General features: G+C 31.3%; 2 protein-coding genes across 5 annotated transcripts; both read left to right on the forward strand.

The window, feature by feature from the left end:
* Positions 1-2,898: 2,898 nt before the first annotated feature.
* On the forward strand, positions 2,899-9,818 carry LOC123885109. Of its 4 annotated transcripts, none has more exons than XR_006801079.1 (7): positions 2,900-3,273; positions 4,722-4,822; positions 5,605-5,702; positions 6,352-6,560; positions 6,756-7,386; positions 8,073-8,125; positions 9,420-9,818. XR_006801079.1 is itself a non-coding variant. In XM_045934347.1 (6 exons), exons 1-6 carry the CDS (start codon positions 3,015-3,017, stop codon positions 8,226-8,228), a joined length of 735 nt encoding a protein of 244 aa, XP_045790303.1. In that variant the 5' UTR covers positions 2,899-3,014; the 3' UTR covers positions 8,229-8,406. The 4 variants fall into 4 exon arrangements, 2 of the variants coding, with proteins under 2 accessions (XP_045790303.1, XP_045790302.1); XR_006801080.1 differs by having other exon boundaries at positions 6,756-7,091; XM_045934347.1 differs by lacking the exons at positions 6,756-7,386; positions 9,420-9,818 and adding an exon at positions 8,214-8,406 and having other exon boundaries at positions 2,899-3,273.
* Positions 9,819-17,032: 7,214 nt separating this feature from the next.
* LOC123885116 (rhamnogalacturonan I rhamnosyltransferase 1-like) lies at positions 17,033-21,053 on the forward strand. The gene is made up of 8 exons (XM_045934369.1): positions 17,033-17,831; positions 18,272-18,339; positions 18,681-18,769; positions 18,900-19,065; positions 19,215-19,504; positions 19,641-19,845; positions 19,949-20,106; positions 20,430-21,053. The coding sequence occupies exons 1-8, from the start codon at positions 17,525-17,527 to the stop codon at positions 20,674-20,676; spliced, it is 1,530 nt and encodes a 509-aa protein (XP_045790325.1). The 5' UTR covers positions 17,033-17,524; the 3' UTR covers positions 20,677-21,053.
* The last annotated feature ends 2,845 nt before the right edge of the window (positions 21,054-23,898 follow it).

Below are 23,898 nucleotides of genomic sequence, written 5' to 3' on the forward strand. Positions count from 1 at the left end.
GGAAAAAATGAGATAGATATTATTTCTTTATAAGATATATTAATATTGATGAACATATAGTTGTTGTGTTATTTGTTATTAAAATGCATGACTATAATCATATTTATGTAATGAGAATGAGAGAAAATCAATTAAGTGTGAATTATCTAATATTTAAAATTTATTTTTAATTTAAAATTAATAATATATTAAGTTTGTCATATTTTCTGCTAATTATTATTCATAACACTTAAATTTCTAAATTAAAAATAAAATTATCAATTTCAGATTAGTTCAAAATTAAATAAGTTAAAATATATATTATATATGTTTATTTTAATATGAGGTAAACGCAAGTTTAGGAGTTGAATCTACATTTCAATTCTACTTAGCCAAAACGAGTTGACATACAAACTAGATTCTGACAACCTTAGATTTAGTAATAAAAAAATAAGCCTTGAATTCAGGAAATTTTAAGTTCAAGTTCCGCTAATATTTCTAGAGAAATATAAATATAAACATTTTTGTAAGTACTCATTCGACAAATAAAAAGAAATATGTCCCAATGAAATAAAATAGGAAAATGCTAACAAGTGTCCCTGGGACACTTTTTAAGCATTTCATTTAAAAAAATTATTTGTTCAAAAAGTTAAACATTTCAATTTCTAATGCATTGACTTCACCCATTTTCATAAAAATTTATTATTTAAGACGCTTAAAGAGTACTCCGGAGGTACTCGTTAGCAATACCCAATAAAATAATGATGGCTTCTCTTTAGGCCCCCCATATTTCTTTTATACCTCGAAATTTCCAATTTTTTCCTTGATAAAAAAATTCGGTTTGCAGAAACCAAAAAATTTTCTTGTTCAAATTTAGGAAAAATTCGGTTAACAGAAACCGAAATTTTTATTAAAGAACAAAAAAGGAAAATCCAAGGGGGGGAAAAAGAAACACGGGGGACCTAAATAGAATCCATCTAAAATAATCTTATAATGAAAAGTAAAAAGCTCAGCCCAAGTCTTCTCTATTGAAAAAAAAAACTAAGCCCAAATGAATGTATCTACGAAGCTGCAAAACTATGTTGTGCTATTTAACATGTATTTGGTTCACCGGAAAAATGTATTTATTTTGAGTAAATTATTTCTTTTTTTGATAAAGAGTAAATTATTTCTAAAAAAATAATTATGGTTAAAAATAAGTTGAAGATCAAGTAATTTTTATTTAGATTAATTATATAAAAGTGAGTTGAACAATAAATAAATGTAAATATTAATTATTAAATTAAAATTTTCAATTTTTAGATTAAGTTATGATCAATTTTAAAGACAAACTTAATTATACTTGAGTTCAATCAATTATACTTGAGTTCAATCAAAATGTCAAAATCAATTTTACGCTTTCAACATCAATTTTGACACATCCAAAAGTAGAACCTAACATATTGTATATTAGGTACACTTGATTAAAATACATTAAAAACATCATATGTATCATATGAATCCTACGGGAAATAAATGCAGTGTTTGGTTTGATGGTGGAATACCCAGTCGTGTGTTTAAATGAGTATATGACTTGCAACCGGAGAAGGTAGAAAAACAAGCTTTCACTTTGAACTTTGACGTGGTTTTGTGCCGTGGTTTTGCAAAGTGCAACGTTATTCCAAACACAACAAAAATTAATCGAAGTTGAGGGAAAAAAATTTCACCGATCATATATACAAGAGACAATAAACTAATTAACTAACTAATGTTGATACATTTGATCTAAATTTAGATTGAATATTACAACTTTTGTTGATTAAACTTTCTTTTATATTTAGATTTGATTATAGTATAAATATAAAAAATTGTCACAATTATTGTCTAAAAACAATTGTCCATAATACTCTACCAGGTTTCATAATCTTTTTCATTCAAAGTATAACAAAGTGATAGTACATATTAAAATCAATCATCAATCAATTAAATAATTGGGTTCCACTGTTGTCGGCCTATTTTGGGTTGGAGCCAATCCAAATGCCCTTCCTTTTGGTTCAGACTCCTCGCACCAAAATGGTGCAACATGGTTTGCAGCAGGTCTGCATAAATTTAGCAGCTGGAATTCAAACAAAACAGAATTTGGACCCATTAGCTTAGCTGTTGTTGATTCTTTTGATTTATATGGCATTTGCATGAGTTGGTTGGACTCGTAAATTTTATTTTGATGTTAAACCTTTGATCTTTATAAAATGAGACTATTGTAATTTAAAAATCGACAGTAAAATAAGTAAAATTTAGCTAAAAGTTCTTTTTATTGGGAATTGAATTCGAATTTTCCTTTATAAATTGTAGTTGATACTCTTCTTCGAGTTAATAATTTGATAGAATGTTTTGTGACATATTGACTGTTATGGCCCAACGGTCGAGGAACTCGTCCTTTCATGTGCGAACTTAGCCCAATTAGAGGCATGTCTAAGGTCGCCCCTCATGCCCAACCGTCAATGAAGTCATCATTCCATAAGACCGACATCGAAATGATTGACATTTACTGGCAATCATGATTTCTCAGCCATTATTCCGACCAGGGGCGGACCTAGCCATAACTTTCTAGTGTGGCTAAAAAAATTTAGGCACTACCAAATTATTTTCATCATGATAATTCAATTAAACAACAAACAATATATGAAATTACTACTAATACAACATGTACTAATATTTGCACTAATACTTAAACTAATATGTGTACGAGAGACTTACGGCTATCAATAATTAAAGATATTAGTGATTAAATTTATGTATTGTCAAGTGTGTCGTGGTCTAAAATGACACTTAAAATTAAAAAGAAATGGAGGAGAGTATTTTTTTTTTTTGACAGAAAATTATAAACTTATAGTCTAGTTTAATGTGGATAAATTAAAATTGAAAGAAAATAAATAAATAATTGAATTAGCTCTCGACAAAAACTTGCAACATTTTCGCTTCATTTTATATTCATTCATTGATTCATTGATTGATGTGTTTGAAATAGAAGAGGAATTAACTAATCAGAGGAAAGAATGCAGTTATGGAACAAAGCTCGAAGCTTCGCGGAAGAAACCGCGAAACGATCACAAGAAGAAATTTCCACCGGTGCTCACAAATTCACCGAAATCATAACTGAAACTACCAAGGAGATCGCTGCACAAGCTTCCATTCACTTGGCCGAACCTTCTTCCAACAAGGATGTCGATCTCCAAACCTTCGGCATCACTCATGAATTCAGAGAATTCGTCAAAGGAATCACCGTCACTACCTTCCGAGATTTCCCTCTTCAAGGTTTTATTTTTTTATTTTTATTTTTTTGTGAATGATCAGGGTTAAATGCAAGTGTTCCTATCACATAATGTCCAATCTGGGTGAAATCAATCAATGCAAATATATTAGATAGGTTTTTAGTATTGTGCAATTGATAATATATTAGATTAGATAGGTTTTTTATATGCTATGAGCTGTTTTCATAATCTATATTGGATGACTTATGAAAATAAGCTGAAAAACACCTATGAAAATTGTTTCTTTTTTAAGCTAAATTAGCCCACCCAAATTGGTACCTGAGAGAATCGAACCTGAGAACTCAAGGAGGAGCACACTCCCAGGACCCAAACCAATACCACCGGACCAACCCAAGTGGGTTCACGTATGAAAATTGTTATTGGGTTGAGTTTACCGTTATCACGGTGAGCCACGACAGCTTTAGCAAACTCATGGCGACTCAAGGTGAATTTGGCAAGTCACTATGAATTTGTGATACCAAACATGCACTAAAACTTTCTCTTGAATTTTGCTTGGGAAAGAATGTACTAGAGTGTGTTAAAGCTATAAAAAAAAAAGTTTGTTAAAGAGTAGCATTTCTTGTGATTTTATGGGAAAATTAAATGATGGAGTGAGTACGGTGTGCCAGTGCTTGTTTTTGGATTAGAATTTGTAAAATTGACTTTAGATTAAACTAGCTGTTAGTTATATATGTGGAATTTGTGAATGTGATTTCGATTTTTGACACGACAAATGTCATTTGCATAGTATATTACTAAAAATTGCTTACTATTAGATGTGTGGTTAGTGATATGGGTGCATAAGTATTATTGAAGTGATAAGTAAGTAAGTATCTGATGATGAGATTATTTTTGTCTGTACACATTCAATGGGATTTTCTTTCAGTGCAAAAGCAATCAAACATTGCTTGTGTTTGGACACAAATAAGTGAATAACCATAGTTTCCATGCAAATATCAGTTTTGCTTCTTTTTTTTTGGTCAAGAAATCAATTTTATTTTGAAATTAACATGTTAGTAAAAATTCCAAAAACTTTGGAAACTTATAACCTTGATTTTGAATTTCGTTATATTTAACTCAACCAAGCAAACTTGGTTTTGAATGCATTGCAGTTTGTAACTGATATATTTTGCAAGTTTAAACCAATGCATTACATTTTCTACCTTCTGTTTCATTCCCAAATTTCCATCATCCTACGTTACATTTACTCAATTGAGGAAACACTTTCTGTATTAATGCTACAAGCCACAAGGGTTGGGCTTGTGATTAGGAGTTTAGATAATTTGCATGAGATCATAGGTTCAAACCTCATTCATGCACACCACTCCACTGTATACAAAAAATAAAATAAATAAATAATGCTATTAAGTTTGAAGTCTGTATTATTAGTTGGTACTTCCCTTTATTATTCTTTAACTGAGTAGCTTATCTAAACTTAGTTTCCATTTGCAGATGATACGGAATTGTCTGATGTTCCTGCAGTTTCAAATATTAGACAGGATCTAACCGAGTGGCAGGAAAAACATGCCAATCTTGTTCTTTCTACTGTCAAGGTAGCATCTATTTTTAATTTCTGTTGAAGACTCCAAGGACACATACACACATGCAGGCATAATTAGATCAAAACACAATGGGTAGGATTAAACTTCGTTTGGTTTCTTACGAGAAGTTGCAAAGACAGAAAATAGAAAAAAAATGTTTCCTTAAGTATTGAAATAGTATAGTAGCTAGGTCTAATATTTATTAATCTGTTCAGAAAGTAGAGTAGATGAGTTGCTCAACTAGGATACATGATAAATTGAAGCTGATGTTTGGGGGTATAATAGTATGACATGACAATGACCTTGAGTTTGAATATATGCATATACCCTCGATCATTTACACACAGAATGGGTGAGATATTCAGACAGCGAATAGTTTGTCCTGATTGCTGTCGATTTTTTGAAGTATAGGGAGGTTTTATGAGTGTGTGGAAATAGAACATGGCTGTTAGAGCCAACAAGTAGCAACCTCGAATTGCTTCTGTGACATTCTCATGTTAATGCTCATATCCACTCATATTGATCGGTGATATGTTTGCTTTGGTAGAATTAAGAGATGCATGGTATTCTTTTATCCAAGTTTATTTTTGGGCAAATCAAAGGGTAAAAAAGTACTGCTTATTTTTTTGGTTTATCTAGCTTGAAGAAAGTAAAATCTGACACCTTAGTTCATACGTAGTTTGTTTTATGTGTACATGTTATTCTGCCTTATGTCAATTCAATTGTTAATTTTTTCTCAAAAGGACATTTTTTAAAACTAATGCTGTCTCATCACAGTTTATTCTTTGTTGTAGGAGATTTCAAAATTGAGGTATGAGCTGTGTCCACGTGTCATGAAAGAGAGGAAGTTTTGGAGAATATATTTTATACTTGTGAATAATCATATTGCACCGTAAGTAGTTTATATTTATGCTTGAGTATTTGTTTTCACATTAAAAATTATTTGACTTTTGTCTTACTCAAATTAATTTAACACATGATTATTTGGTATTTGAAGCCTAAGTAAACTATACAGTCTTGTATTATATGAAGGTTTTCTTGTTAATTATTCAGTCAAACATAAAAGCATATATGTAATTTACCCTTTTAAATGGAGAAGATCACAATGCATGCATTTGACTTAATACTTCTAATTTAGAATATAGGAAAGGAACATATATATTGTCCCCATGGTTGCCGAAGTATGCACAAGAGTCATTCTAGTTATTCAGATATGAAAAGTACCCACAAATCACAAAAGTGATAGAAGGAACTTCCACTACAGGGAATATGGGCAGCTGAATGCTATTATCCACATATGTCGGTTGAGTTCTCTAAGACGATGACTATTTTTTACAATTTCATTAAAAAATTTAATTGATTTACCTAAATCTAGCATTGTATTGGTCCAATCCTTTAAAACTTTATATACCCGTGAAAAAGTATCATGTTAGTTATACTTGTAAATGTTCCTATAATGCAAGTTATTTATGGAAATTCCCTCATTCTTCTGTGCTATAGTTGTACTGTTATAAACTGTTTTTTCCTATGATTTCTTGCAGCTATGAGAATCGGTACATTGAAGAGACTAAACTAAAATCATCCGAGAAAGTTAAAGGTCAAATAGTGAAGAAACCATTAGAAGTTGAATTAACCTCTAACCAAGAGGTTAAGGCAGTGAATAAAGAGACTAAAACATCAAATTCATCACGTCAGCAAGACTTGGATGCATTTCTTCTGGGAGATACAGGAAGCAGTGATGATGACCCAGGTACAACTTATTCATTTTGTCTTTTAAAATCTATTTATTTCTATTAGGTACATCTGACATCTCCATTTATAAATAATTATAATTGACATAAAGAGTCTTCAATTCCCAGAACAATTAAAAGGTGATTAATTGTATAATGGGATAATAAATAGAGTCATGCGAAACAATTTATCTTTTGAATCTTTTGGATTATAGTGATCTCCTGATTTAAGCTGCATTGGAATTTGGAAGCTTTGAAGTTTAACAGAATGAGATGGAATAGTTGTGGTGGGGTGATCTGTGGTTCTGAAGGTGGATGGTTTGGATGGTTTTGCTAAACGAATTGGTAACTGTAACACTTACATTGTGGAGTTGTGGGGTATCCTTGAAGGTTTAGGGTTTGCTAAAGATAGATGATTCACTATAGTAGAGTTGGAAGTAGATTCTGAAGCTGTAATTTGCAGTATCCAAAGCAAAGGTAGCGTGAATGTTATGGGATGGAGACTTGTGCAACGGATCAGGCAGTTGCTTCAACTGGTGTGGGAAGTTAAGGTGAAGCATGTGTACTGTGACACAAATGCTTGTGCAGATGCATTAGCAAATATGGGGTTAGATCTGGATGATAATTTTACGGTTTATGATGCCTATCCTGAGCAAGTCAAATTGTATTTCCTTGCTGATATTTCTGGAGTTTTGACTCCTCGGTTACCTTTGTTATAGTTTTTTTTTTTCCCTGGGAGTAGGCCCTCTTAAAGAATGAGATGGAATGTAATGAGGGGAAGGAATGCAATCAAATAGTTATAAGCTTACCCATGTTTGGACTAAAAATGTGAGAATAATGGGGAAGGTAAAAGGCTTCAACTGTTAATTGTTAAATTTCAACATAAAAATTTAGTTATTAAATTTGCGGGTTAATATTGCAAATGGGAAGGTTTTTTAAAATAAAAGCAACTTTTTTTTTTAATGGTGCAACACCCGCTTATTATGCTCCTCCTATTCGGAGGGAAACGAAAAGTAAGAGCTTACACACTGCGATATGGATCCCCTATCACATTACCTTCCTCTTCATAAAATTTCAAACTTACAGGTAAGGGGGAACTATTCCCCTTCCACCTGCATTACTTTTCCTTGAAACAATCTTTGTTTGTGCAGTAGACTACTTTTATCAGTCCCTGTTTGTATTCATGTTGAATACAATAGCCTTCAAACAGCCATTCACATGGAAGCAAAAAAAGTTGTTTTTGATAAACATTGATTTCGAAAGTGAGTCCAGTTGGTTCAATGGGTTGCCAAACACACACAAATTCAATTATTTTTCTTGACAAATCTAAAAGCTAGCCCAACAAGACTGCCATTTTGCCTGTTTTCTTAGTCTTGTGACTGCCATGTTTTTCAGAGTTAGAGATTTTACCAGTACATCTAATGACAATTGGTATGCTTTTGGGGATATAATTTGGAATTTTGGAGTGTAGAATATTATATGCTCTGTGTGCTTCATTTTATATTTGCTAACAATGTTTATGGCCTTTCCAGATGACAACAGGGGTGGATTTGATGATGATTTAGAAAAACTGGTAAAAAGTTCGGTAAGCACGACATTCTTGTACTATTTCCGGTGTTATTCTCCCTTTCTATACATATATTGCTCACTTTAATTTTATTCCTTTTGATAAGGGGAAATTGCATTGACCTCTTTTAAGGTTTCATTAAAAGACATCAGCACCCCCTCGGCCCCTCCTGTTTTTGAAAAACCAACCACCTCCCTTGTATTCACACATCAAGATAAGGTTAATGACTTGAATCAAATTATTAGCAACCCCTGCAAATTCACAGTAGAGTTTGGTTCTCATCTAACTAATGATTGCAGAGTTTTTTTTTTGCACAACAGTGTGAATATGTAAGGCATCATTAGAACTTATATACGACCACAAAAACTTTATCCGTGCAGACCATTGATGAGAAATTTTGGTGCTCATCTAACTAAACTCTACAATCTCAATTTTAATGCATCCCCTATTAGAAACTTCAATCTTTGCAACACCTACTCGAATTTCTAAGGTTTTAAATGGAAACCTGGGATTCAAATTTAGTCATAGTTAGAGACTTGAACGACGGAAAACAAAAATAAGATAACATAATTGAAAGAATAACAATAACCTACAACAATGGTGATAGAAATAGTTCCATGTCAAAGATTTCCTTTTGTTAAAGATAAACTTTCATTAACTGAAAAAGAGATTGATTAAACAATGCTTTCTTATTTTAAACAGAGAACCAACAGAGTTAACAATAACATATAATAAGAGGTATGTGTCAGCTTACAAAAATTATTGGAGGTGGGTGTATGTTTAGAAGTTAAGGGGGTGTAGTGTTTTTTAAAAAGATCTCAAATGAGGCCCATATAATTTTCCCTTTATTTCTTTAAGAGTTCTTGTTTCCGCGTCCCACTGAATTGCAAATTTTACCCCCTCGTTGGTTAGGTAGCGAATGTTGATGGGTGCAAAATTTGGAAAAACACAATTCGCTTAAGTAACGAATTGAGTTCGCATTTTAACTAGCGAACATTATAAAAATATTTTCATAGGGGTGAAGGAAGGGTGAGGGGGACAAAAATCTTAGATTTTATAAGGTTAGCTACTTAAGTAGTGAACTGGAATTTTTTTTTTTTTTATTTATAGATTTTGCGCCCCTGAGTTTGCTACAAGTAACGAACGGTATTTTTTTCATATTTCTACCCCCTTTAGCACTCGCTACTTAAATAGCGAATGGGTATTTTTGAAAAGTTGGGGGGCGCGAAAAGTTCTCTTTATTTACTCATATTTTCAAACTGGCCACAATTTTATATTTGCTATTTATTCTGAGACTTGCTTGAATATACAGGATGATGATAAAGATAAATCATAGACGTTGCTTGAAATTATTGAGTGACATTATTGAAGTAGTGGTTGCAACATGCCTGAGAATATTCATGATGAAATGAAGCTTAATTTGTTATTGTGACACAAACGGTGGCTTAGCTGTTTCATGATGACTAGATTTATTGTTTCATTTTCAACCCTTCTTTTCTTTCCCCTTTATTTCACGTGTTAGTATAGTTTCTCCATACTGAGAGATGAAGATTAAGTTTGAGATAGAAAAACCTTCATTTATTTGGTGAATAATTTTGTAAGTTTTGGAATACATATTTCTTTTCTTTGTAAATAAAATATATACTAAATTACCTGAATAAAAATATAAAGCATACAGATTATTTTAAAGGAGCATATAGAATTTGTTTGATCCTTGGTTATTCTTCTATAATGCTTTGATTCTATTTGAGTAGTTGTGACTTGTGAGCTAGTGAAAGTGAAAACCAAAATGACTATGCTAAGTGCTAACAAGCCTTAGTGCAATCCAAGTTGACAATAGTGCTTTTATTTGAACCACAATAACATTAATTCTCCAGATTCCATTTAACCCATTATGTATAAAATGAAATTAAAATGTCACGTACAATGAATTAGTCTAAATGGTAAGGATTTTTGATTCCCTTAAACATGTGGTTAGGAGTTTGATTACTGACTCGTGCGATAAAAAATATTTGAAAATTTTTGTACTAATATAATAATATTATGATAAAAAAAAAAAATGTCACCCACTTTCTTGCAAGCGCAGCCTTGGATAATGGTGTCTTTATTAAATTCTTAATCATGTTTTGAGCTTATATTATACTATTACTATTTGCTCCAATATCATAATGCAAATTTAGAGTTTTGTTTGCCTCTATTTGGCGCATGATATATTATAACCTTTACGTGTCACGTTTTCTGAACCGTTAGCAAAGTTTTAAATTAAATAAATAAATGGTTGTATTTTTGTTTAAATTCATTATGTACAACCATATGTCATATATTAAGACCTTGATGGGGTTTCTAATTGGAAAATTGAAAATGTATCTACCTGCACTTTTCTTCCCTCCTGGTTCTGGGTCCCAATTTAATCATTATTAAGATTATTATTTAATTATAATAAGCCTCGTATAACAAAAGTGTTATTAACAAATACTAGTTACATGTGAGGTTTGGTTTGTTTAAGCCTCTGCAATAATAATAATAAATTAGTAATACCATGTCATATAATTTTCTTTATTTTATGTCAAAATCCAACTGAAATGGACAGTGTTTAATGGTTGCTTACGTGTTATGATAATTTACAATATTCTTATGCCACTTTTACTTTTTTTTTTTTTTTTGCTTTATTATTTTTACAAAACCTTTTTATGTATGGTTGTATGTAATACTACTCTTCAGCTGTGTTATTTACACATAAGCTGGAATCATGTGAATGTGACCATTGACCACACACATTTACACTTACATCCAAATAACTTATGCTTATAGCTTTTTTGGACTTTATCTCACATCTACTCTTTTCTTTCAAAGGATTAACGGGAAGCACGTTTGATTGTCTCTGGATAAGATGAAATTGTTGGCTCCAAGAGTCAATTTCCATTAACCAAAACTTATGCTAGCTACTTTATATATCCTTCCCTAAATTCCATGCCCTTACTTTAGTCCATTTTAATTTCTTTTACCAAAAGTCACGTTCCAAACTTCTAATACTAATAATTAGTACATTCATGACATTCTCGATATGTTATCTACTACTATAGGTGCTACTTTTCATTCATATTTAAATAATGTTCCATCTAAGTTTAAAACCAGAATGTGACACTAGGAACAAATGCAAACTTAACGTGACTAAAAAGAAATATTGGTGTTCAACGTTTTTGTTTAATCTTTTAAGCAAGGTGCTCGTTAATTTAGCTAGGTACAAATTATTTGTAGCGTGCAAAAGCTAATGACTAAAATCTAGCATTTCTTGAACACAAAAAAAGGAAGAAAATGAATTATGTATGATATTGGTGAAAGATGTGTTTGATCTCCATTGTTGTTGGGTCACCAAGGCATTCAAGTATCATTATATTGAACTTTGAACAATATCACATAAGTGAATTTGATATCACATTTTATCTCAAATCTTTAAAAATTAAATTTATGTGAATTTTCTCACTAATAAAATGTTCAACATTTTTTTTTATCTAATGTTAAAATTTTACTCATGCTTAAAATATATCATCAATATTGTTTTTAGGAGAGATACTTATTGGCCTCATTAAAAAAATATTTATTGAAGTTTTGACTAAATATGAAAGTTTATGCTTTATGGCTTAATGTTAGGAGAAATTCTACGCACAACCCTAAATCTTTTTTATATTGGCGCAAACACATCAAAGATAAAAATTAAATCATAAATAATTTTGTCACATCAATCAATATCAATTCATCTTTTTATCTTTAAATTTTATTTAGGTATGTATGTGTGCCTAAATTTGAAAGTTTGTATTTGTGCCTATGGAAGTGTTCCTCGTTTGTTAGAATATAAAGGTTGATACACAACAATTGAGGCTCTCTCGTATGCTTTCGTGGCTTTTAGGGTCCATACTCGGGTATTGCAAGATTACATATTGAGATATAGTGGAATATATGGTATGAACTTTGTTTTTGACATTGTCTTGGATAGTCTCCGTAATATGCTTCCAACTTTTGACCTTAGCAGTTTTGCTAGCAATGACATCGTCCCTCATAAAGCCCAACATATTTTGACGAGTGGTCTTTTTAGTAAAATTGTTCAGAATATGGAAGTCAATTTTGACATGACAACTAGACAGAAAACAAATTTTGGATATTTGCAAGCATCTCATGTAAGAATGTCACACGCGAATGTAACTGCAAAAATGTATTAAAACCTTTGAAAATGTCTTTTCAAAATAATAATAAAAAAAGAAGAAGTTGAACTTTGGTTTCTTACGGTTGATTCGTCCATTTGAATTTGGGAAATATAGTTTTATAGCATGCTTCATCCTTCATGCATTGGTCAACTTCTCACAATTGATAGATAAATTTTTAAATGATTTGTTTATTTTACCATAAGTGGCAACATTTGTTTTTGTAATTATATAATTCAATAGTTAATTAACTCGTGTAGTCTATGTAGATAAAAAAAATTATGATATATCAATATACTAACCCTTCAAAATATTTAAATATACAGCTCTAGATAAAAATAGACTATGAGAGTGCATTGGTCATAGCTGATGGGTTCGATGGGTCCGTTTGGTTTGAGGGAGAGAAAGTGAGAGAAAATAAAATTACGCAAACCAATGAATGAACTTATACTAACTTTAGTCCAAATTCATTTATTAGTTTGCGTAATTTTTTTTCTCTCACTTTCTCTCCCTCAAACTAAACGGACCTATGCGTCGTCTAAGGTGAACTAATACTAGTTATTTTTTGTTACAGAACTAATACTAGTTACGTGTTTCCTATCCTATAATAATAATTGTAGTATTATGCAAAAATTTGTATTTTTTTTCTGTTTTGAAAAGGTGATAATCATCACTATAAATTTAAATTCACACACACATAATTGTAAGATATAAAGTTTAAACCATGCATGGTGAAAGTATTCACCTAATAATAATTGTTTTTTTAACAAAAAATGGTTTTTTTTTTCTCAAAATAATATTGACTTATTTTTAGTTAATATCATGTGCATAATTTCTTTTTCTTTTTTTTGGTACAAAATCATGTGCATAATTTCTAGTAGATTAATATTATTTTTCAGTCTGTTATGATAATGGAAATTAACCGGCCGTAATAGTTAATGAGATTAATTTGATAAAGGTGTTACATTAATTTTTATTTATAACTTCTGCATAAAGGAAACTGACCTACTGTAATATTTTTGTGTGACGCATGAAATTAGTAGTAGTACTTTTTTGTGGAAGAAATTTAAGCGAGAGAAATGACGTCATAGTTCAAGACATAAAAGATCAGATTAAAAAATTGATTTATTTTACCGAATATTGATTGGTTTAGTGGTGATTGACGCTAAATTTGATAGGGAGGATCACGATTCGATGTCCCACAACTGCATTGGCAGGGGACTGGAACCACTTAATGTTAGAACTCGCCCGAACTCTGGACTACTAGGACCCCCTTCCTCTAGGAACCAGAGGGTGAAAACAAAAAAAAATATTTCAACTCGAATTTTAATTGTCTTAAGTCAATATATTGAACATTTGAGCTTAAATGGTTAATGAACTCTCTAGAAATGAATTACTCCCTCCGGTCCTATATATAAGAACATATTGAGAAAAATACATAGACCAAGGAGACTTATTTTTTTATTAAAAATTCTAAAATGTTATGTGTTATTCCATAACTAACCTTGGCGTATAAATTTTTTGTATTAAAAATGTGTCTGCGTAATTAATGCATAACATTGGAATAAATTGCATTTTATACACTTCAATAACCGTATAAAAGGGATTATATATTTAATAAATAATAAATTTAAAAGTGTTTCTTATAAAAATGACTAAAAAAATTTCCAAAATATTCCTGTATATAAGACCGGAGGGAGTATTTAGAAGAATTTAAGTTTAATTTTTTCTAGGTACGAGAGAATTAAAATTTTTTATTATGCATAAGAAAATTAAATAGATTAAATTAATTAAGTGGGAGCAATGTTACACTCCCAAAAGTACCGATTAAATAGATGCATCCGTTGGAGAAATACTTTTGTAGGCACAACTACAAATCATTTTTGTTTAGGCACACTCACATTACCTCAAAAAATTAAAAGATAAAAGAAATCATTAATATTAATTGATGTGACTATTTTATTTAACTTTTATTTTTTTCCATTCATGTATGTGTGCCTAAATGTATTTCATTTGTGTTTGTGCCCATCTAAGAGTCCCTCGCATCCGTTGTTGTCCCTCGGCAGAGAATGGATCATTTATTTGTGTGGGGGATAAAGTTTACTAAGATCAGATTAAAAAATTGATTTATTTCACCAAATGTTAGTTGATTCAGCGGTGATTGGCGCTGAACTTGGTAGGGAGAGCCACAGTTCGATCCTCACAACTGCATTTGGGATGAGACTAAAACCACTTGATGTCAAAACTCGTCCCGAGCTCTGGAATACTAGGACCCCATTTTCCTAAGAATGAAAACAATTTTTTTTTACTAAGATAGCATTGAAGTTTCGCATGTGAAGTAACCCTTCTACTTATTTTTTATTTTTTTTAATTTTATTATGAGAAAAATTTAAGATAAAGAGATAATGTCTCAATTAAATAGAGAAGATTTCAACAAAAATATTGAGTTTAACTTATAACATCAAAATTAACTCATTTTTTGAATGTTCGTAAGACGTTAATTTTGATGAATCTCATTGACGTATCAAATGATTTTCGATTAATATTATAGATATGATTTATGTTGTAATATAGTTCAATCCAACAAACGATTTTATAATATGATTATCCGGTAAAAAATTATCGAAAGTGTCATTTAAAAAGTTTGACACATTGGTATCATTTGATCCTGACTCATTGTGTATTTTAATTTTTAGCATATATGTGTTTCCACGGGTGAATTTTTTTTAATCCGTCCTTAAAAACAGCATAAAATTATTCATATTTACTATCTTTCTTCAAAGACAATAGTGGTATGTGAAAAAAAAAAAAAATTCCGCCATGATATTGATATATAGTTTCCACCGTCGTTAGTAATGACTAATTTCCGTTGAAAAACATGTAAGACATATAAGGTGAGTTCTCCCCTCCACCCTCGAATTTTATGAGTTAAGGATCAAACCTCTGACGATATGCTTAAGAGGACCAAGTCTCTTAGCACTTGCACCAATTCATTCTTGGTCGTAGGTGGAATTTTTCTACTTAATTTATTAATAAAATTAAATATACTCGTATAATTAATTAAAAATACCAACCAAAATAAAAAATCAGGGCTATTACTACTAAGTACTAACAAAAATTATTAGTAACTCTCATGTTTAGCTGAAAATATCATATCACACGATTTGATAGCCATTGCAAATACGCATACGACGGACGCCGATCACCTACCGCTTCCAAATGGGTTGCGTTAAAGCCACCAATCATCAAATGCCACGTCCCTATCTTTGTGAACTGTGTGATAAACATTTTTTAGAAGATCTATTTTTTGTCACAATTTTTTTAGCTCTAATTCAGCTATTAATAAAAAAAAATCTAGTTAGTTTCTGTCATTTTTATTTTTATAGACATATTAGTCTGCAATTTATTATAATAAAGGAATTAATTTCGGATAGTATGATACCGTCTTGGGTTTCAATCTCAACTCTGTTGTAAAAAAAAAAAAAATTTGTCTACAATATAAAATACTCAAAGACTAATTTAAATTTTATTTTTGCCAAAAAGTAAATTAGAACGTCAAAAAATTACTATTACCAAAATAGATATTAATTTTTTTTACAAGTAATTCTCTCTAATGAATTAGAACGTCAATAAATTATGATTATTAAAATAGATATTATTATTTTATTTTTTTGGGTAAGTAATTCTCTCTAAGATATTAAAATTACTACATATTATTTTTTGAATAAAATATGTTTTTTCGGGAGCTGATGTATTTTTTGAAAGCATCCTCCACTCCATTATTAGGTGAAAATTATTTCTTTTCAAGCTAAATCAATGTCAATACATATTTCCCACATTTATGCGTGGAGGGTATCACAACTGTCAATCTTTCGAGCAAAACCCTTTAAATATTTATTGTGTTGTATTTCGTAATAAGCCACCACATCCAACAAGATTTGTTGATTTCTTATGAGCACTATCATAATTGAATTTGATCTACCTCTATGGAGAAGACTTCCAACCAATAAAGACGGTATCTCAAGGATGAGTCCATCTATTTTTTTTTTTTAGAATTTCAGAATTTCAAATATTCACAATGCAAAATAAGTGTTCACCACTCTTGAGTTACAACACTTATTTTAGTTATTTATTTTTTTACCGAAAAGAATCATATTAGAATGGATGGAGAGTAATAATTGTTTATAAACTATATGTGTAAATAAAACATATATTAATTATGTACCAAAAAAAAAAACATATATTAATTATTTTGGTGTAACTTTTATTCTTTTAATTTTATCATTCATTTAAACTATTTTATTTATAATCTTGTTTATTTTTTGTTCAAAAAAAATCTTGTTTATTTTTAAAACTCAAAGTCCCTCCCAAAGTTAAAAACCTCATTTAACACATATGTCGCGGTTACTTTCTAATGCAAGTTAAACTTCGATTATTCATCTAAATCTGACGCACAAGTGATTTGTAAAGCCGTAACAAAGAAACAGTACTCATCGCCTATTCTATTTTTTTCCACCAAAAATAAGAATCTAAATTATTATTATTATTTTGACAAGAAAGTAGTAAGAATCTAAATGAAAACCACATATGAAATATTATAATTGGAGTTTATAGGACATAAGACACAATACATTAGGACCATCATCACAAAAATACACTCCTTATATAACAACTATAGGACAAGCAATCCAAATTCCAAAGGCAATGTAAGAGATAAACCATGGTTAGTTAAATTAACCGTAGTTGAGTCAAGTTAACAAGCGTAGGAGCATGTGTCAACTCTCAGAATGTCTTTTTCTCATTTTATTCTCTCTTTCTTTCTCACCACCACCACCTATATTAATCATTCTTTCCTCCCACTTTCTCCGATCATTCCTCGCCGGACACCACTTTCCGGCCACCGCATCTCGCCGGAGCAATTCCAATTTTCCCTCACCTTAATTAGTTAACTCCAATTTCAAAACCAGTGCAGTTATTTTCTTACGGTTTCACTTCCGTCCGATTCAGAAAATATAGTTTCATTACATTGATGCTTTTTGAACTCAATTTCATATTGTAATTTGTGTCTGCATTGGTGAATAATAGTTTGTTAACTTCGGATCTTGAAGATTTCCGTTGGAGAAATAGAAATAGGGTTTGTTATTTGTTAATAATTTCTTTAATTGAATCTGCATTTAGGGTTTATGATTTTGTTTGGTATGAAAAAATTGGGGTAAAGATGTGTAAGCCAGAGAGTAACAATAACAGGTGGCAAGATTTGGGTTGGATGGGTTTGAAGGTACAAAAAGAGAAACTTGGTTCGGGTTCAGGTTCAGGTAAGGGTAGAATGAAACTATGGATGATTCGTGCTACTACATCGGTTATATTGTGGACTTGTATTGTTCAATTAACAGCTATAAGTGATTTATGGGGTCCTAGAGTTCTTAAGGGTTGGCCTTCATGTTTCACTCATGATTCTGTTTCTAATTCTAGAGCTATGGATGTTCAGCTTCAATCTTTGCGTCCACCACTTCTTCCTCCTAAGAGTTAGTTTTGTTATCTGCTCTTTTTTGTAGCTTTTACTTTCCAAATTAAGTCATAATCTTGTTCATAATTTTTTTTGGGTGTAAACCGGGTATCTCTGCACGCAACTGCAGAGACTAATCCATCGAGCCTTGTGGGACCTAAATGGGTGGCAAACTCTCCTAAGAGTTTTAACACTGCTGCATGCCTAAGCCAGGGATCGAACCCAGGACCTTGGTTAAGTCTTGTGGGACCCAAATGGATGGCAAATCTTTGTTCATAATTTGTTTACTTATTATACTGGTTTCAGAGTATTCATGCACTTGTTAATATTTATTGCTATGTTTAATCTGTTTACTAATTACTTATCTTCATTTATTTGATTAGTTTTTGTTATCTATTTGATTAATTTGTGTTTTTTGTGTCGCTTATTATTGTTTGTTTTTAACCTCATTGTGATCAGGAGTTTATAAAAACAATGGATACTTGATGGTTTCGTGCAATGGAGGATTGAATCAAATGAGAGCAGCGGTGAGTGGTATACACGATGTGCATTATTTTAGTAGTCTTGACATTTTATGGATTGGACAATTTAATCTAAAATTAACTAACACATTCTGAAATTAAACATTCTCCTTGATCATGTTGGTCTCAAAATGGCTAACGTGGTCCAGCATTTTCAACTGAGTGGTCATGTTAGATTTTCGTTAATTCCAGAAACAAAATTTGTTTGACCCTACAATTTGGGGGAATACATGGCTGATTCACTTGCTTTTTAGCGTGTGCTTTTGTTCTTGTTCGTTCAACTGTGCAACTAAGTTATCGTGTATTGTTTTGGTTTACTTTTCTGATTATTTGATTTAATTGTGCAGATATGTGACATGGTTGCCATTGCTAGATATTTAAATGTCACACTTATAGTCCCTGAACTTGATAAAGCATCCTTTTGGGCTGATCCCAGGTGAGCCTCTCATTCTATTGCTGTATGTTTTAATGATTAATGACAACCTTATCAATGTTGTTTGGTTTGAAGGATTTCTGCCCCTCATCTCATCTCATCTCATCTCATTGACTATTATTTTATGTTCCAGCGAATTCCAAGACATTTTTGATGTGGATCATTTTATAACATCATTGAGAGATGAGGTGCGCATATTGAAAGAGTTGCCTCCTAGACTCAAGCTGAAAGTGGAACGTGGTTTCCTTTACAGTATGCCACCCATTAGTTGGTCCGACATATCTTACTATAAGAACCAGGTCAGTTTTTAGCATCCGCGAGTCAATCATATCAGGAGTTTAAACAGCTAGCTTGTGATTGTATCTTTCATGTTATGTATCTTATCTTGATTATGTTGTCTTTCTCTCCTTTGCTAATTTATATTAAATTGCATTATTTATTCTTGTAGATTTTACCCTTGATACAAAAGTACAAAGTTGTCCATTTAAATAGAACGGATGCTCGGCTGGCCAATAATGGTCTACCTCTTGAGATTCAGAAGCTGCGTTGCAGAGTTAATTTTAGTGCTCTGAGATTTACTTCTCAAATAGAGGAGTTGGGCAGAAAGGTGATCAGCCTTCTAAGGAAAAATGGTCCGTTTCTGGTCCTTCATCTGAGGTATGAGATGGACATGTTAGCATTTTCTGGCTGCAATCAAGGTTGTAACAGTGATGAGGTGGAAGAGTTGACAAGAATGAGGTGATAATTAACCTGCATAATTCAGCTGTTCCAAAAGTTTTTTTTTTCTCTTTCCAATCTGTGGATGTTGTAAAGGGTCTTGATATAAGTCTTGATATAAATCTCCCTCAAATTTCAATTTTCTGTTCATTGGCAGATATGCATATCCTTGGTGGAAAGAGAAAATAATTAATTCTGACTTGAAAAGAAGAGATGGTTTATGTCCTTTAACACCTGAGGAGACTGCCCTCACACTAAGGGCTCTTGACATTGATCAGAACATTCAAATCTACATTGCAGCTGGGGAAATATATGGTGGAGAAAGGAGAACGTCAAGTCTTTCAAAGGAGTACCCAAAATTGGTAAACTTTATAACTCAAACTACAGGCTGCATGGTAATTAATTGTTGTATATTATTGTTTTATGACCTTACTGTTTGCCTTTTCCAATTTGTCGTTGAAATAGGTAAGGAAAGAAACACTGTTGGAGCCATCCGACCTCCGTTTCTTCCAAAATCATTCATCTCAAATGGCAGCATTGGATTATCTTGTCTCATTAGAGAGTGATATTTTTGTTCCCACATATGATGGAAATATGGCCAAAGTTGTTGCGGGCCATCGCAGGTACAATTAAGCTTGTAAAATTTGTGATTTTTGAGCTCAAGATGCTTTCCATTTAGCCTTTTCAGATAAACACTATTTAAAATTTGGATTCTACCAAAGTACCAATATCTTAGTAAACTGGTTTTTTATGTATCTTTGGTAACACTCATGCTTGCACATGTATACGTTCTGTTGAAAAACTAAAATGCATTTTCTTCTTTCTGAAACTATTTTTGTATTCACATCTTCTGTGAGTCCAACTTGCAGTTTTTGTATTCAGATCTTATTGTTATCAGTTGATCTTTGCCAAATGGATTAACTCTTACCCTCCATTGCTTGTACAGATATCTTGGGTTCAAGAAGACAATTTTATTGAACCGAAAGCTCTTGGTTGATTTAATAGATCAATACAATAATGGAGTACTGAACTGGGACCAATTTTCTTCAGCCGTGAAGAAATCACACGCTCAACGCATGGGTAACCCTAGTAAAAGGTTGGTAATCCTTGACAAGCCCAAAGAAGAGGATTATTTCTATTCCAACCCAGAGGAATGTTTAGAACCATCAAATGATCTGTTGAGTAGTATGTGACAAATGTGTTCGGAAAATAATTGAATTTTACACGTGCCATCTCCTGGTACACTTGGATTTCTACCACAGATATATTGAGATAGTTCTCTATCCAGTTTTAGCAAACACGGCAGCTTTTTTGTATCAAAAAAAGAGGCAGACAGACATAAAGAAAAGAAGAAGGTGGGGTGGGATACCCTTCACAAAAGTTCTAATCAACCAAAGCAGCCAGCCAGGGGATACTTTATATTTTATATATAATAAATAATAAATATAATTGCAATAATATTCCATTACATTCATGTATAGTAGCCACCCTGACATTGCAGGGTGAGTGCAGTTTAAACAGCATTGTACACGGAGGAATTCTTATTCATATACAAATTTGGATTACTGGAGCTTTAGTTCTTGGAAGCCTAATTCATTGGTATTTGCCTTTATTTTTTTATAAACATGTATGCTTATTTTTCTCTCTTTTTTGCCACTAATTTTTTCAGTTCACTTATACATCATTGTGATTTTTGGGATCATACAGTTAATTTTTTTGATTGTTTGTGTATTGTTGGCTCCTTGTTTCAATGTTTTGGGGACTGTTTTGGGAATGAAAGGTAGGATAGCTTAACAAAATAACTTCTTAAGTATGGTGGATTATTTTGCAAATTTGTAAACTACACTTCATTCAAGTTATCCTTAATTATGATTATAAAAAAAGCTTTTCATAGTGAACCTCATGAGGTGCCTATTTAATCCTAGATAGAGCCCAATTACTAAATGAAAACCTTTTTATCAACCTACGGTAGTTAAAGACCAATTATAGTTCAAAACCAAATAATGCAATCAGAAAGGAATTGTTCTCCTTATGAGTTATGACTAATATATTATAGATAAGATAAGATATTAATAAAATTGTAAATTGACATTGGGTTATTATTTTAGTTTATTTGTTTAATGTCAACAGATCATTGTACTATTGTTTATGTAATAAAAAACAAAAACATTGTATTGGTTATCAATCATTTCACACCAACTGGTCAATTCTTTGAAGTTGAATAGGTAGGACACCTCTTTGATTTAGAAATCTCTAATGAAATCATTATTAAGCCAAATTTGAATTTCATGAGTTATGTTAGTATGTTAATGTCTCAATTGTAAGCTTATGTAGCTAGGTTGTTGGCAAAGTAAGCCTAAACCAGACAAATGTGGTCAGTCTGATTTTTGGTTTATTACATTAATAATTATGAATTATTTGAGTTGCATAAGTTGTTGAGTGATTGTGATTGTTTTGGACAGCAATATATGAATGAGGTTCTAGTGTTTATGTATATTACTATTCAACATATGTCATGCATTCTATGAGATTCTGTATTATCTGTAGCACATAGCTTGAACATTTTCATATAGTTTTTGTTCCTTTGCCTATCTTCTTTGACTTAATCTACCTTAATGCTTAATTTTCATTTGTTCAATTTTAGCTTCTCTTGATAATATTTCTTGTAACTGAAGTTGCATAATCAAATTAATTAATATATTTGACAGCTACCAAATTAAGCAATTTTCTTTGTATATAAGATATGGGCATTATGGCGCAGAACTAGCTAGTGCGTTGTAATAACACTGTTATTATATCAACTTTTTACATGAAGCAGAAGTAGTGGATCACCATATTCAATTCCTAATTTTTCAATATTATATTGTGGCAGACAGAAATTTTCATGAAACAACATATATCATTGAAAACTATGATCCTATCAGACATTGCCAAATAAGAATTTATATTCAATAGCGCAAAACAATGAAATATTGGCACATACACTACACGAACACTGACCACTAATGTGATATTAGTATCATATACTAACAAGACACACTTTCAATATAAAATGTCGGTACGGATGTACAATACATATAAGTTGGAAGTCTTCTCTTGGGGTCTGATTTCTTTGAAGAATTGTTTTAGTCAAACCAAACACATTTCTCAAAGAGAGCAACTATCTAAAAGATTATTATGGCAAATTGAATGTGAAGTACATCCCAAGAAAATTCTCACGAACTTTCTAGTTGATCTATTTTTAATACAAGTATGTATGAATTGAATGATCCAAGAAAACCCATGAGGGAGAAAATGTCCACTTGTATGCTACTACTATTATTGTTATTGTTACCTACTACTAGTCACTGCCACTGTGGTCACTGGTCACTCACTACTCACTAATGTTGGTAGGAACTTCATAAGCACCAAATATTAAATTGCCTTGAAGACACGTGGTTTATCTAAATAATGGATATTGCTTTCGGTCATGTCAAGATTGGCCACAATGTCCTCAATTAACACTACTTCAAAAGTGCTGCAATAATCAATCAAATTGCTAATTATTTTTTAATCAAAACCAAAGTGCTAATTAATTAATTAACTAATCAACTAAGACATCGAGTTGCAGTACTGTCAAATGCTTCAGCTTAAAGCGATTGATCATTTGCTGACAGATTCAAATCCTAATATGAATGGATGGCAAGCCACAATCTTTGTTTTTAAGTTTAACAAGTCCTTGCTCTTACCTTTTCTTAAATTTCTCATTGCTGAAGTACAAACTACGTGAAGTTCTTTAGGTTTTTTTTATTTCTAAGTTCTTCAGTGTTTAATGATGATCCCATGACCTCTTGGATTGGAATGTGTTTAAAAGAACTTAGAAGAATTCATAATCTGTCAAAAAAAAAAAAAAAACTTAGAAGAATTCATAAAAATAGCTTGAAAAAAACCAAACGTTTTGCAACAAAAAATAAATCAAATATAGTAAATTTTATGTCGAAAGTGTTGGGATATGAGAAGAGGTCGTTTATTGAACTAGGAACAAGCACATAAAGTGATTGGTATCACATTTTTACTCAAATTTTAAACATCAAATATATACGACATTTCATTTATATTATGCGCAATAAGGAATAGATCTACAAACTTTCTGCGGTAGAAGCAAGAAAATAGTCTATAATATATTTATAAAAAATATTTTAAACTTTTTTTCTTTTTTTGACACAAATATTTTAAACTTTTAAAAAGTAAATAAGTTTATAAACAAAAATCTATTTTTTCTCGCTGTGTGTTACTGTTGTTGAGTGATAAAAATTACAATGGTAATGATTAAAATTAATATCAACTTATTCTATTTGATTTCGTATAACTTTCTACATTTATTTATAGAGATAACAACTATTTTTTTATTAAGAAAATAAAAATTATATGACATT

This window comes from Trifolium pratense, linkage group LG5 (assembly GCF_020283565.1).
Source record: "Trifolium pratense cultivar HEN17-A07 linkage group LG5, ARS_RC_1.1, whole genome shotgun sequence".
Taxonomy (NCBI): domain Eukaryota; kingdom Viridiplantae; phylum Streptophyta; class Magnoliopsida; order Fabales; family Fabaceae; genus Trifolium; species Trifolium pratense.

Excerpts from the sequence above, each read along its gene's own strand:
- LOC123885109 (XM_045934346.1), top strand. The coding sequence starts at position 3,015 with ATGCAGTTATGGAACAAAGCTCGAAGCTTCGCGGAAGAAACCGCGAAA. Across the intron at positions 3,274-4,721 it reads CCGAGATTTCCCTCTTCAAG|ATGATACGGAATTGTCTGAT; the intron begins GTTTTATTTTTT and ends TTCCATTTGCAG. Across the intron at positions 6,561-8,072 it reads AAGCAGTGATGATGACCCAG|ATGACAACAGGGGTGGATTT; the intron begins GTACAACTTATT and ends TGGCCTTTCCAG.
- LOC123885116 (XM_045934369.1), top strand. The coding sequence starts at position 17,525 with ATGTGTAAGCCAGAGAGTAACAATAACAGGTGGCAAGATTTGGGTTGG. Across the intron at positions 19,846-19,948 it reads CAAAGGAGTACCCAAAATTG|GTAAGGAAAGAAACACTGTT; the intron begins GTAAACTTTATA and ends TCGTTGAAATAG. Across the intron at positions 20,107-20,429 it reads GTTGTTGCGGGCCATCGCAG|ATATCTTGGGTTCAAGAAGA; the intron begins GTACAATTAAGC and ends TTGCTTGTACAG.